This window comes from Pristis pectinata, chromosome 2, assembly GCF_009764475.1.
Source record: "Pristis pectinata isolate sPriPec2 chromosome 2, sPriPec2.1.pri, whole genome shotgun sequence".
Taxonomy (NCBI): domain Eukaryota; kingdom Metazoa; phylum Chordata; class Chondrichthyes; order Rhinopristiformes; family Pristidae; genus Pristis; species Pristis pectinata.
The window spans coordinates 131,145,219-131,161,267 of NC_067406.1; the positions used below are offsets into that span (position 1 = coordinate 131,145,219).

General features: G+C 42.3%; 1 protein-coding gene across 1 annotated transcript in view; it reads left to right on the top strand.

Annotated features, from left to right (window-relative positions):
- The window catches only part of LOC127584298 (rod cGMP-specific 3',5'-cyclic phosphodiesterase subunit beta-like), a 56,535-nt gene extending 40,693 nt beyond the window's left edge, over positions 1–15,842 (top strand). Inside the window, exons 17-22 of the mRNA XM_052040980.1 lie at positions 8,587–8,694; positions 8,800–8,863; positions 11,602–11,676; positions 12,563–12,646; positions 14,131–14,287; positions 15,790–15,842. Coding sequence (XP_051896940.1) covers positions 8,587–8,694; positions 8,800–8,863; positions 11,602–11,676; positions 12,563–12,646; positions 14,131–14,287; positions 15,790–15,842 — 541 coding nt within the window. The remainder of the gene's footprint in view (positions 1–8,586; positions 8,695–8,799; positions 8,864–11,601; positions 11,677–12,562; positions 12,647–14,130; positions 14,288–15,789) is intronic.
- Positions 15,843–16,049: the final 207 nt, after the last annotated feature.

Here is a 16,049-nt window from a genome sequence, read left to right on the forward strand (position 1 = left end):
GCAATTATCCTCTGCTTCGTCTTTTCAGCGTATCGGCCCAGAAAGGCCTCCCCAGAACATGAGGAAACAAAGTAGGAGGAACAGGAGGAGAAGCAGGAGTGAAGGTTAGAGAGAGAGAGAGAAGGTAGAAGAAGAGATTGATGATGATGTTGATAGTGATGAAGAGCATAGCATGTCAATGTGCCCGATGCCCCACAGCACCACCTTGGAGACTGATACCATAAGGGATGAACAGAATGGATTTGAGTGATACATGTTGCAAGGAGTAGTGCTAGGCTGAAGTATGGCATCAGACATTGGGAATCTGGTGAAGAGCATCCATACTGTATCAGCTGACTCAGATGAGGATGATGCTTTTATGACCAGGCCAGTGGTAAGCGAGACAGTTAACGATTTGTCAGCTTTATAGTCCCAATGCAGGAGTTGACAAGAAACATAGTCCATCTCCAAGGTCTAACAGAAAGTTGTGCAAAGCCATAAGACCATAACTGACATGATAAATGGCAGTGATGTTTCACTCCCTGAGGAGCTCGATACCTTTTATGCATGCTTTGAAAGGGAGAGTAATACTACACCTGTGCGAATCCCCACAGCATCCTGTGACCCTGTGATCCGTCTTGGAGGCTGATGTCTGAACATCCTTCAAGAGGGTGAACCCTCGCAAGGTGTCAGGCTCCGATGGTGTACCTGGCTGGGCACTGAAAACCTGTGCCGACCAATTGGCTGGAGTGTTCAAGGACATCTTCAACCTCTCACTGCTGCGGTCTGAGGTTCCCAGCTACTCCAAAAGGGCAGCAATCATTCTGGTGCCCAAGAAGAGCAGGGTGAGCTGCCTCAATGACTATTGCCTGGTAGCACTTGCATTTACCATAATGAAGTACTTCAAGGTGTTGGTTATGGCTAGAATTAACTACTGTCTGAGCAAGGACCTGGACCTGCTGCAATTTGCCTACTGCCACAACAGGTCTACAGTGGACAATATCTCACTGGCTCTCCATTGTGCTTTAGAGCACCTAGACAACAGCAATACATACGTCAGGCTGCTGTTTGATTACAGCTCGACATTCAACACCATCATCCCCTCAGTACTAATCAACAAGCTTTAAAACCTGGGCCTCTGTACCTCACTCTGCAACTGGATCTTCGACTTCCTTATTGGGAGACCACAGTCAGTGTGGATCGGTAATAACATCTCCTCCTCGCTGACAATCAACACAGGCGCATCTCAAGGATGCATACTTAGCCCACTGCTCTACTCTCTCTACACTCATGACTGTGTGGCTGGGCACAGCTCAAATGCCATCTATGAATTTGCCGATGACACCACTGTTGTTGGCAGAATCTCAGATGGTGATGAGGAGGCGTACAGGAGTGAGATAGATCGGCTGGTTGAGCGGTGTCGCAACAACAACCTCGCACTCAACATCAGCAAGACCCAGGAACAGATTGTGGACTTCAGGAAGTGGAAGTCGGGAGAACACACACTAGTCCTCATTGAGGGGTCAGCGGTGGAAAGGGTGAGCTGCTTCAAGTTCCTGGGCGTCAACATCTTGGAGGATCTATCCTGGGCCCAACACATTGATGCAATCATGAACAAGGTATGCAAGCAGCTCTACTTTATTAGGAGTTTGAAGAGATTTAGTATGTCACCAAAGACTCTTGCAAACTTCTATAGATGTACGGTGGAGAGCATTCTGGCTGGTTGCATCACAGCCTGGTATGGAGGCTCCAATGCACAGGTTTGCAAGAGGCTGTAGACTGTTGTAGACCCAGCCAGCTCCATCATGGGCACAGCCCTCCCCACCATCGAGGACATCTTCAAGAGGCGGTGCCTCATTAAGGACCCTCACCATCCGCGACATGCCCTCTTCTCATTACTACCATCAGGGAGGAGGTACAGGAGCCTGAAGACCCACACTCAACGATTCAGGAACAGCTTCTTCCCCTCCACCATCAGATTTCTGAATGATCCTTGAATGCATGAACACTACCTCATTATTGTTTTTTTTTCGCACTACTTATTTATTTTTTTTAATTTATAGATTATTATGTCTTTGCACTGCACTGCCACTGCAAAACAACAAATGTCATGTCAAATGTCAGTGATAATAAATCTGATTCTGACTCATAACTTCATATCTGGAGATCATGTGCAATTCTTTGTTGGGACTAGCAACAATCCCATCACACAGTGCCAAGTGGTTCAGGCAACAGGTGTTGTAGAGGCACAGATGGAGGATGCATAAAGCCTTTTTGTTTATAAGCAGTCTTATCCTAATCCAACTCCCTGCTCCTGGCAAAGGAGATGGTGATGGACTGGACAGTGCATGTCCTCAGAGCCTGGCACTGCGAGGGATGAGCATAAGGGTCTGCTCCCACATGCGAACAGCTTAATGTCCTCACTGAACAGCAAGGTTCCACATGCAAACAGATTCCTGTTCGCATTGAGCGGCTAGATGACACTCATTATCAGACTGCTGCTCTCAAAGGACCCATGAATGCGACTAAAGAGCAGCTTGTGGTTCTGTCGGAGCAACAGGATGTTACATGTAAACGCAGAGATATTGCATGAACAGATTACTCTCCTATGTGAGCAGAGAGATGCATAGCAAAGATCGGTCTCTCTTCTCCAAGAGTAGTGGCATATCCTCTTCTCTACCAAACACTCCCAGTCCTCTCCCCGATTCCTCACTCACATCCCTCTTTACTGTGAACATATCTGCTCAGATGGTTCAGAGAGTTGACTTCCAGGAAAGAGAGAAGGCACCAAAGGCAAGGCAGCTGTGATTTGGGGTCTGTCAGCTAGGTCAGCTCCAGATGTGATGGTTGAGACAATGGTCATGTAGTCTGGGTCCCAGTAGATCTTTGTACCACTGTCTACCCAGAACCTGAGTGATCTCTTGGTGTTCAGATTCAGGGCATTGATGTCCCTCCGCACACGGCCACCGTCAGTTCCCACTGTGCTCTCTCAGACAGTATGCTCCTTTAATGAACTCTGGGTAACACCATGAATCTGGATCATTCAGTGCAAGAGCTTCTTGAGGACCATCAAAGATAGTGGAAGTCATCAGTCTGAAGTCACTCAAGGAGCTAGTACTAGGACACTGAGGCCTAATCAGAACGTGAAAAGACCTAGTGTTGTAAAACCTGGAGTAAATGTTATAATCTTCAATTTATGTATTACGTGATGTTTCCTTGTTGCAAATGATCCTTGAGACACCAGCACCATTCAAATGCATTATTTATTGTGCAGAGATAGGTGACACTACTGTGGCAGCTGCTGGCATTGTTGCAGGCCAAAAATGTTACCAGGGCCATGCATGTCTGGTTGAAATGCATATGGGAAACCTTAACTGCTGTTAGACATTGGGTGATGCTTTCTCTTTAAAAATTATAGGTTTACTGCAGTGGATCACTTGCTTGTGATTAAACTTATGCAATAGCTGCCATGTTACTATGACAATGATTGCATTTGACATCCAAGGGCAAGTTGATAGCTGTCTCGGTTTTTGTTTTCTCTATTCTTGCAATATTTATCTTGCCAACTCTAAGGCAGGGACTCTTACAAGAGGCAGAGACAAATGAAAAAGGTAGCACGATGCTATTACTCAACACTGATCATTATGCAGGAGATTGGAAGTGCCAGGAGTAGGTGGAACAGCATTAGTTAAAAGTAATTGCTTGTGTGGGAAAATATGATCATGAACCCACAGGTCTAATAGTTCTGTGCTGAGTGAAAAGCCGTGCTTCTACCACTGACAGTCCAGCAGTTGTGCCACATTGTGTACCTTGAAATAGTCAGTTGATACACTGCTTTAAAATTAACTTCAATTCAAGTCTCATAAGTGATTTTTCATTGTTTAATGACTATGGATTTCATTGGCTTGAAATGCAAGCCAGTATGATAAATGTGTCACTATATGTGCAGTGCATTATTCTCAGCTGCTGCGGCAATAATGCTGACTTGCTGTTCTTGATGCAAAAGGCTCAAGAATTTGTACAAACCTATACCTACAGAGTGGAGCTGGCCTGAGGAAAGTACATCTTGTGCTGAGGTCAGATTTCTTTAAACCAGGTATGACTCATCAGCAAACACAGAGATTTAACGGAAACCCATTTAAGCTATCGGATCAGGGAATCATTCATGACGTGTGATAAGTAGCGCAAAGGATGTGTCAAAAGAGGACTTGAATGACTATTATGAGTCAATTGAATTCTGCTGGCTGACTATTTGTAAGTGATGTTGGTGCTAAATATTGTAATGTGGAGTGGATCTGCAGTGGGGACACTCATTTATCAAGCTATGAAAAGCTTCTCTCTGTGAGGGAATCCCCATTCAGAAAATGCATCCCTCTTCCACTCTGATGGGAGATCAGACTGGTGCTTTCTAGCTGGCACATTGCTTGATGGCCTTCCTCAACCTCCTGCTAATCCTTGGCTGTGCCTCATGATCTCTACTCTCTTTGGTCTGCTCTTCATCGGGCACAGTTGTTGTCTTCGGTTGTCTGGGATGTGTAGTCAATGAAGTCTCTGCACTTGGTTGGCACTTACTGCAGGGTGCCCCTGAACTGAAACAAGTACTGAACCTTATTTCAAAGTCAAAGTCGAGTTTACTGTCATATGCACAAATACACATATGTACAGGTGCAATGCAAAACTTACTTGCAGCAACATCACAGGCACATAGCATTAGGTACACAACATTCAAAAGAAAAACATAAATTAAGCATAAATTATACATAACTTACAAGAAAGAACACAATTAGAACAAAAAAATGAAGTTCATTGTAGTGCAAAGTGCTCAAAGTGGTCATAGTATTGCTATACTGAGGTGGTGATTAGGTTTGGTTCAAGAGCTGAATAGTTGAAGCGAAGTAACTGTTCTTGAACCTGGTGATGAGGGACTTCAGGCTTCTATATCTCTTGCCTGATGGTAGCTGTAAGAAGATGGCATGGCCCGGATGGTGGGAATCTTTGATAATAGACGTTGCCTTCTTGATGGAGCGCCTCATGTAGATACTACCGATGGTGGGGAAGGATGTGCCTGTGATGCATTGGGCAGAGTCCACTACTCTCTGAGCTTCTTACATTCCTGTACATTCAAATTGCCGCACCAGACCATGATGCAACAGATCTTTCAACAGTACATCTGTAGAAGTTTGTTAGAGTGTTCAGTGAGATGCTGAACCTCCTTAACCTTCTAAGAAAGTAAAGACACTGGTGCACCTCCCTTGTGATTGCATCTATGTACTGGGCCTAGGACAGGTCATCTGATATGTTAACGCTCAGGAATTTAAAACTGCTGACTCTCTCCACTGCAGATCTTCCAATGTAGACTGACGCATGTTCACATTTTTAGAAAACCAATGGTATTTTCAACACTGATTCTGGAACCTTTTTATCTCACCTTGTGGCATTGTTCAGACTCATAGTCATGGAGAGTTGCAGCATGGAAACAGGCCCTTCAGCCCATTGTGTCTGCACTCACCATTTGCACTAAGACTACAATGATCACATTTTATTCTCCCCACATTCTCATCAATTCCTCCCATGTTCTATTCCCATCTACACACTGGGGGTAATTTACAGTGGCCAACTAACCTACCAACCTACACGTCTTTGGGATGTGGCAGGAAATCGGAGCACCCGGAGGGAACCCACTCAGTTACAGGGGGAATGTGCAAACTCCACACAGACAAAGGTTGGGATTGAGCCCAGGTCTCTGTTGCTGTGAGGAAGCAGCCCTACTAACTGTGCTGCTGTGCTGCTCTGAGGGAGGAGTGTACATTCATGTTGGGAGAGTAGTCCGTAACCTCCAGGAACCATCCCTCTGGCAGTGCCAGCCAGTAAGTATGTCTGCTGGTTTGGTTTTCCTCTCGTTGATTGAGTTATATGTGCTTCCCACAAGCAGGCACGGTAGTGTAGTGGCAGGCACGGTAGTGTAGCAGTTAGCGTAACACCACTACAATGTCAGCGACCCAGGTTCAATTCTGGCTGCTGTCTGTAAGGACTTTGTATGTTCTCCCCGTGTCTGCATGGTTTTCCTCAGGGTGCTCTGGTTTCCTCCCACATTCCAAAGATGTTGGGGTTAGGAAGTTGTGGGCATACTGTGTTGGCGCCGGAAGCGTGGCGACACTTGCGGGCTGCCCCCAGAACATTCTACTCAAAGATGCATTTCACTGTGTGTTGCGATGTACACGTGACTTATAAAAGAAATCTTATCTTATCTGATGATCGACAGCAGCCTGAAGGAGTGGATTTTTATTTTATTGAGGAAAAGATCCAGGTTCTTAATGTAGCCCTTGTGGGCACATGCATAGAAAATCCTAGTGCCCAAAACACCACTTCTTCCTCACTGAAATCAAAGTAAATGAGGTTATTTCTCTGTGAATGTAATGCCCGAGTGACCTCTCTGAAGTGTGGTGTTAATTAACGTGGGAGGCACGGCAGGTATCTGCTCCAGCCACTTGGAAAGATCCTGTGTGTGGAAATTGAGAGTCAGTTTGACCTTGACGTTGAGGAAGCGTGCAGTCCAGGCATGAGAATATGGGCTGAATGTCTCTCCACAGAATGTGACATATCTCAATGATGACAGCCCTGAAATGACCCAAGTTGAGAATACAATGTTCAATGGAGAGGTTCAGGTGTGATGCATTGTCTCTAAAGACTACACAAATAGGTTCTGTTCGAGTAGACATCCCCTGAGGTCCCTGACCTACTCTGACTGGCCTGCATTGTCCACACTTACATCCCCCTTAATAGAGTGCCACCAAGAATGTCACTACTAATGAGCACGTAGCGAGTATCTCATCCCAGTTTGGTCTCCTGATATCAGCAGTGTCCCTAAAATAGCAAAAAAAATTCTTCTGAGTGTTCCAGGATGATCATAGGTTGCAGTTTTGAGTTTCAATTTACATCAGGAAGGCCAGAAATGGGCATTTGCATGAACAAAGATTTCATTACGTGAATATCCAAGGCTGGTTACGGATCAGACGCACTAACGTAGACCAACTTACTGAGGGGCACAACTTCACCTGGAAGTGATCTATTCTAGGTAAAATCTAGTTTTGTTTAAAAAAAATCTGGGCCACTGTATGCACAGGTATGTGTATTTTTGCGTATGTGTGAATGATTTTGTGTGTCTGTACAGAATAAATGTTATCAGTTATTAAACTTTCAGAAAGGATTATTAGATGTGCAGTAAATGGGGCCACACTCAGTAGTCATTGCAAAATACAAATCAAGCACAAAAATCCTTTTTCCTGCAATACTCATAATTTTGATTAGAATAAAAAATGGAGAGTATATTCAATATTTACTGCACATTAATAATCCTAAGAACTACAGAACTGAAGCAAGACATTGAAATATTGTGAAATCACCATATTAAAATCTCAGACACATTGTTAAATGTATGAGGTGGCCTCAGTCAGATGAAACTTATGGTATAGATATTTACAGTTCCAAGTGTTCTTACTGCAATTATACTGTAACTTCCTCTTCACCCTCAAAGCATTACACCACTTAACATACAAGTAAAACTCCTCCAGGGCAAAAATGTGCTGCTTATGTTTGAGAATGGCTGGCTCAAGCAGTGTTGTAAATGTTGCTTGGTTTACAGAAGGCATGAAAGGTGCCCCATCTGGTGGTTAAGATATGTTTTTAAACCCAAAGCTAGTCCTTCAGGGAGTTTAACACACTTAGGGATACAATGACCCCTGAAAAACCAAGTGCTTTCTCAGGTCTCCCTGATAAGGATTGGGCAGCTCCGCACCTTTTGAGTCCATTTTCTTTAAGTTTGGCATTCTCACTTTATTTTTAAAGTAAGTTTAGATTTATTGTCAGCTTTTGTTTGTGGTTCACTAGAGTTTGCAGAAGCAGCAATGATGCAGAAAACAGTAGTTCGGAGAGTATAAATGTTGGGGTTTCACAATTGCCCCTTTATCTTCATTGTAAACTCTTTATCTTCGGTGTTCTTTATGTTCCACTCAAATCTCCTCCCACCCCTCTTGGCCTAACTATCAATGTATCCTTCTTTCCCCATCTCCCCCAGATGCTTGTGTACTGTTCCCCTGAGACGGCATCGAAACTTGTCCAGATCATGGTGATGTCTGGTTAATAGTCCAAGAAAAGGCATCAATCATTTATGAAAGGGAAGTAAAATCAGATCATCCTTCTTATCAGGCACAAAATTCCACTTTAGTGACAGAGAGGGGAGCACTATTTGGAGAGTTGACCATGTCACAAAATAAAACCTACACTCAGAAGGTCCAGCAGCATCCATTGAGGGAAATAAACAGTTGATGATTTGGGTTGAGACCCTTCATCAGGACTGATGAAGGGTCCTGACGAAGGGTCTCAACCCAAAACGCCTATTGTTTATTTTCTTCTATAGCTGCTGCCTGACCTGCTGAGTTCCTCCAGCATTTGTGTGTGTTGCTCCAGATCCCAGCATCTGCAGAATCTCTTGTGTCTATAAAATAAAGCCTGTTCCATTGAGTTCTGATTTATATCAGGAAGGTGAGAAATGGACAGTTCTGCAAAGGTGCATCTTTCATAGGATTTCAATTGTTTCCATTCTCGCAGAAAGAGAACAATGTTTCAAAAAATCGTCGACCTCTCCAAAACTTACGAGGATGAAGGGTCATGGGTGGAATATATGTCTCTGGAGAACACCAAGAAAGAAATTGTAATGTAAGTATAAGACTTTCAAAATCCTGTATAAGCTGAGAAAAGCTAGCTAGGTTATGATGAATAACTCCATGGACAACTGATAATATTTGGTCTTGTTACACTCAGGGCTATGATGATGACAGCATGTGACCTGTCGGCCATTACCAAGCCCTGGGAGGTTCAGAGCAAGGTGAGTTCTCAGATCCAACAACTCCTTGTACCATCAAGAACGCATGTTATTTGGAGGGCCCCGCAAAGTTCCATAGTTTAGATAAAAAGTTCATGGTGACATGGGGCTTTATTTTATTTTGAGTTTTGTGTGAACTTTCAAGCTATTGTGCAGATTTGCAATGGGGTAGATCCAAATGACTGAATTTATTGGTAGTTCTTAGTTCAAGTTACGTTATTGTCATTCACCCATATGCTATAAAAACACATGGAGGAACGAAATGTCGTTTCCCCCAGACTCACACAACAGAGGACGTACATAAAACAGAAGACATACAATAAACGCAGACAAAAAAATTGTGCAAGTACAAATAGTGCAAAAAATGGTATATACAGAATACAAATTTAGTGCAGAGTTAGTGCAAAACCGAGTTGGACAAAGAAAATACGACTCAGTGTGTTGCACTAATTGTATAAACATGTTCAGCAGCAGCCAAAGTTCTTATACGCCGTTGTACAAACCAGAGCTTTTGACACAACATTTGTCTGAAACTGTCTCCAGGGTATCCAGGAGCCTGACAGCCTGGGGAGAAAACTGTTGTACAGTCTAGTAGTTCTGGCCAGGATGCTCCGGTACCGCTTGCCAGACGGCAGTGGGACAAATAGGTCGTGGGAGGGATGAGAAGGGTCACCTATGATTCTGCAGACCTTGCGGGTGCATTGTGTATTGTAGATATCCAGGATGGAGGGAAGAAGTACTCCAATGATCTTTCCAGCTGTACTCGCAATTCTCTGCAAAGTCTTACGGTCAGAGACGTTACAGTTACTGTACCAGGCAGAGATGCAGCTGGTCAGGACACTCTCAATGGTACCCCTGTAGAATGTGGTGAGGGTGGGGGAGGGCAGGTTTGCTCTCTTCAACCGCCGTAAAAAGTGGAGATGTGGTGATTTAATGGTTAACAGATTATCTGTAGGTAGAAGTGGGTAAAAGAACATAGAAAGTATAAAAGGGATACATAATATGCTTAAACTTACAATACCTCATTGTTTTGAACTCTTTATTCTTTGATTATAACAATGTGATTTCCATGCTTGTAAATTGTCTGTTGTTTGTATTCGACGATAGCACCCACAATGTTCAAATGACATTCCTCCACTGGACTTTAAATGAGTTCATGCCATGAGTTTGGCATTATAAACAAGAATTTTTAGCTTGAAGAAAATTTGCTTTATTTTTGATAGTTTGAAGTAGATTTATTGAGTGAAAGTGAATTATAATATTTCAACAGTTTATTCTGCAGCCACCTAAACAGTGTAAGATGCTACAGAGTAACAGAAATCTGGCCTTTGCATTCAGATAAGCTATGGAGATCATGTGTATAAACCAATGGAGATTTAATGGTGGCAGAAAGCACCATATGAACCAACATGGTCACTGGCACTTGGGGAAACCCCAGCCATAGAGCCACAATATTGCCCATATAGTAACAAATACAGATATGGAAAAATCAATAAAATTCACAGAAGAATCTCTCCTCAGGTTGGGCCCAGATAGATGTATAGTCAGCAATTTACCCTCCTACCATGCACGTATTCCTTTTATTGTTGGTGCTGTCATTATTAGGTGATCCACAAGATTACAAGTATTCCTAGATTTATGAATGATCAAGTTACAAATTTTTGCCATAATGCCATTCACTCTTACATATCTCTAACTTACACATCTGTTTTTCCACTATATTGTGCTCCATCTATAGCAACATATTGTCCTAAAAACCTCTAAAGCATTTGACCCAGCCTTTGTGATTAACAAATTTTTCCTTAATGAAACATATTCAAGGAAGACATCCTTTTGTAAGTACAGCAATGGCTATTCTGCACCAATATGGATAGGCTGCCTGCTTCCTGGTGTTAATGATACTCCACCTTCCCTTGGAGGATCCTAATAGGCAGGGGTTGCAAGGATGCAAAAGGACTGACATATCTTGCTGATTGAATCGTGGTCTGTTAGAGACCGGAGATCATGTTGACTTTTGTAAATTATGGTTGGATGAGGAATAGGCTGGAGAGAGCTAAAATATTATCGCATACAAAGTGGTGGCAAGGGCCAAAAGTTGCGGCCAGTAAAGTCTCAGATTGGTACTTTGTCATTGATGAAGCACAATATTAATGCATACCAACTCTTACAAACAACGAATGTCAGTTTTAGGAATGTTGTTTGGGGCATCAATATTGGCCCAGGGCATTTGGGGCAATTTCCTGGCTTCCCTTTGTCCGAGCCATCCCTCACCCTCCTCTTTGCAACTTAAAATGAATTTGTTTTCTCTCTTTTCAGGTTCTAATGAAGGGACTTTTTCTCCTTCCACAGATGCTGCCTGACCTGTTGAGTGTTTCTAGCACCTCTTGATTTTATTTCAGATTTCCAAACTCTCCCGGCACTCCTTCAATGGGGTTAATTACATTCACATAAGAGAGCTGGTTTAAGCCTCATGTCACATCGCAGGTGGCTACTGTTGCCCTGAAATAGAAAATAGAGACAACAGACAATTAGCCACTCTTGACTGCTAACTGGTGATTCTCACTGAATGAGAGTGGGTTAGTGTTACTCTTGTTAGCCCCAATCAAAGTATCTGGTTTCATTCATTCTGGGCTGGAGTAGAAAACTAAAGCAAGTAGAAACAGTGCTGAATTAAATTATTAAGGCAATAATGTAATGGATACTGAGCTGAACTGAACAGTTGCATTTGTGCTGTGCTATAGGTGGCTCTGTTAGTAGCAGCTGAATTCTGGGAACAGGGAGACTTGGAACGGACTGTACTACAACAAAATCCTATTGTGAGTATGGAACAATATTCAAATATATCAGTTTAATGTAGAATTTACAGGATTAAGAAAGGTTATTTAACCCCACAGCTCTATGCCAGTGTTTGTCCTCCATAAAAGTCCAGTCCTGACCTACTTCATCTCACCCTGTTACCATATTCTTGTTACCTTTTCTCCCTCATGTCATCAAGCTACCCATATAATCTCCTCAATCTAACTGGTAACAATTTCCAAGTACTAATAACTCTCTGGGTAAATAAATTTCAATTAAATTCATAATTGGATTCATTAGTGATTACTTTATACTTAATGGGCGCACGGTAGTGTAGCGGTTAGGGTAACACTATTACAGCACCAGTGATCGGGGTTCAATTCCAGCCGCTGTCTGTAAGGAGTTTGTACATTCTCCCCGTGTCTGCGTGGGTTTCCTCCGGGTGCTTTGGTTTCCTCCCACATTCCAAAGACGTGCAGGTTAGGAGCTGTGGGCATGCTATGTTGGCGCCGGAAGAGTGGCGACACTTGTGGGCTGCCCCCAGCACATTCTCAGTAACGCAAAAAGATGCATTTCACTGTGTGTTTCGATGTACATGTGACTAATAAATAAATATGTTATCTTAATGTCCATTTATTTTGAATTTCCCTGTTTTCCATAAATAACCTGTTTGTAGCTTTAAGGACTTCAGTTAGGTCACCTCTTGACCTCTTTTTTAAAAGAAGGAATCCCAGCTTCAGGTCCCATTGTAGTTCCTTATAAGCAGGAACACATTTGCCATACAACTGTTCACTTTATATCAAGCAATTTTAACAATAATGTTTTTGTAGATAAACAAAATAATTCTACTCTGTATTTAAAGCTCACAGATTTTAACCTTTCAGTTATGTGTATTAAAATCCCTAGCCTATGATGGACAGGAATAAAGCTGATGAACTTCCCAAACTTCAAGTTGGTTTCATCGACTTTGTGTGCACATTTGTCTACAAGGTATGTCTATCAAATAAGCTTTGAGTTGGTGTAATTTCTTTTGTAACCTTTGCATCTGAGAATGTTAAAATAATTGTCATTGCTTTAATGATTTCCTCCAAATATTGCTCCAGATAAATTAACCACAATCTTACAATCAAATTCATTTTTGTTTCCAAAATCCACAAACAACTTGGATCATCCTCAGAGAAGCAAGCCTTAACTGGAGAGTTGAACCCTGTTCCAACATTAAAGGGGTAACAGTTAACTGGTCTGCTGCTGGCAAGACCCGGGCATCTATCTTTTGGCAGATAGGTGTTCCTGAGGTAATTGTTATAGCTCCCTTAAGTACAGAGTGAACCACATCAGAACTTCTCCTGTGGGCTGCACCCAATCCTCCTTTACGTGGAAAATGAGGCAAACACCCGTGTGCAAATTACCTCTGCATGGTCTCAGTTATTTAACCTGCAGTCTAAAAGACATCCACCGTTGAAAAAATGTGGTTGTTGTTTGATCCAGAAATTAATTTGTAGAAGTATAAAATAAAAGAGTTAGGGTTATGGTTAGTAAAATCAGAGGGATCTTGGGTTGCAAAGGCCATAGCTACCTGAAAGTGGCAACACAAGTGGATAGGGTGGTAAAGAAGGTGTATGGCTTGCTTGCCTTCATTGGTCGAGGTGCTACAGCTGTATAAAAGTTTAATTAGACCACATTTGGAGTATTGTGTGCAGTTCTGTTAGCTGCATTACAGGAAGGATTTTGAGGATCTGGAGAGTGTGCAGAAGAGGTTCACCAGGATGTTGCCTGGATTAGAGAGTATTAGCTATAAGGAGAGGTTGGACAAATTTGGACTGTGGACATCAGAGGCTGAGGGGTAACTAAAGTATATAAAATTATGTGAGGCAATAACAGGGTAGATAGCGTCTTTTTCCCAGGGTGGAAATGTCAAATACCAGAGGGCATAGGTTTAAGGTGAGGGGAGAAAAGTTTAAAGGAGATTATGTGGCAAGGTTTTTACACAGAGAGTGGTAGGTGCCTGGAACATGTTGCCAGGGGAAGTGGTGGAAGCAGATATGATAGCAACACTTAAGAGATATTTAGACACAAATGAACAGGCAGCTAATTGAAGGATATAGACCACATGTAGGCAGATGTACAGTTTAAATTAGCTTCACAGTTGGTGCAGACATCATGGGCTAGAGGGTCTGGTACTGTGCTGTACTGTTCTATGTTCTCAAAAGGTGAATTGTTTGTTTTAAAATTTGAAACAAAGAAGGCAATAATTTTTACTGTTTTATGTGCATTCTTTAAAAAAAATTGCACTTGAATGAGCACAATGATTTTATAGAATTATGTTCACTGGATGGATTCTCAAAGTGCATTTGGAGAAACCTTTCACCAAGTTTCAATACTTCAGATTCTGAAAATAACAAACCTTAGTTTAAATTTGTTTTTAGGTACCCAAGTGCCAGCCCTGTTTGGCAGCTGCATTTGTTCTCTTTCAGGAATTCTCTCGCTTTCATGAGGCTATCACACCGATGCTCAATGGTCTGCTCAACAACAGAAAAGAATGGAAAGTACTCGCTGATGAACATGAGACGAAAGTAAAAGCTTTGGAGGAAGCTAGACAAAAGAAAGCAGAAGAGTTAGAAGCAAAGAGAGGTAAGAAAAATCTTTTTTATCTTCTCAATAATCACACTGGCTTTTATGAGCTTAACATTTTTTCTTAGGATGAGCAGTTTCCTGGGGAATCTGAGCGATTCATTGCTCTTGCCCTTCTCTTGTGTTCAACTCAAGCCTGGAGTAACCAGGACAAAGTTTGCTCCCTATATATACAGTATACGTTACTAAGTGAAAGAAATCAAGAGGGTTTCTGCCCATTCACTTTCCATAAAGTGGCAGTGATTTGATGATTATCTTTCATGTGCATGGTGTTTCAAAGGTGCAATGACACCAACAGGAGGTTTCCTGGGTGAGGCCTAGAGTAATATTGAAATTAAAACTCAGTCCCAGTCTGAGGTAAGTGTCTTTAATGTGGGATGAAGACTAAATGGTACTGCACAAAATGTGGATTGTACTCCTGCTAGTTCTTTGAAGAAGAGTCCCAGTCCTTTTGCCTTTCCCTATACCCTTAAAGTGTCTTCCTATTCAAGTGTACACACAATTCAGTTATGAAAGTTGATACTTAACAGCCTTGTCTATCTATACCGGATTCAAATCTCCTTTAGTTCAGAGAACAATCGCAGCATGGTTTCCTGCAGCTCAAGAAGCTAGAATTCACTGATAGTTTGCTTAAGAAGTCAGCAGGTCCAGAAGCACAAAGTTCCACCAACTCAGTGCCCTGCACTTCATGGTCTTCTATTTCTTCTTTCCTCTGAGGGAGGAAAAGGCCAATTTGCAAACAGGCCTTATCACATAGTAGTGACCTACCTCCAAATGTGATTTATCATCTTTATTTAAAGCTGTCAGTGAATGCGTTTTGGCTTCAGTGGGTAATGCTGAGCTGGTACCACCTACATGGAATCCCCAGCCACAGTTCCCACATGCCTTCATTTACCCGGTGTGGATGCAGAAAGCCAATCCCGCTGGGAGTTCATCTTGAAGCAGAGGCCCACTACACACCCCTCATGGCCTTTGACAGAAAGCAAAGCTGGGGATGGAACTATGCCTTCTGCCAAAGCCATTACTGAACATAACCATTTTCACAAGCAACTATTTAGCGCTGTTGGCTCCAACCAATCCAAAATTTGCAGCCTAGATTGTAAAGTTACCTTCTATATAAAAAAAAGAAAGATAACATTGGAATAGAAATTTAAAATATTTATTAGATTGTTTAAAATCTTTATTAAATTGACATCTTGAAATGATACTGTCATTGCAACCAAGTCAAAATAATGTTAAAATGCAGCTTTTTACAATCAATAAATTCTCAATAGGGAATAGAACATAAAGAAAATTAGAGCAGAGAAAGGTGAGGATATAGGGGACATGGATGTGGGAGCTAAGGGCCAAAGATCTTGAAGACATGGTAACACTGGGATCAAACGACCCTCTAAATTTTTTTTTGTTCCTTAAAGCACCAAGTAAATGTTTTTCAAACCTATTGTGTTCCCTCGTTCATTTTTCTCCTTTCTCTATTGATTCCCCCGGCTCTCTTCTTCCAGCTGCCGCCGCTGCCGCAGAGAAGGCTCAGTCCAAAACCTGCTGTGTGTGTTAACCCTTGTGGTTCCTCGGCTGCCTCACCTTCTCCGATATTCACAATAACAAGAAACTGCACAGACAGTATGGCAGGAAATCGAGAGAACGATACATCTTTTTATCCAATGAATCGTGCTTGGAATCTAGTAGTGCGTCAAGCAATGACCATGGACTGGTGATGAGACCAGCCTGTGTTAAAGGGATATACTCATTACAATGGTACTCT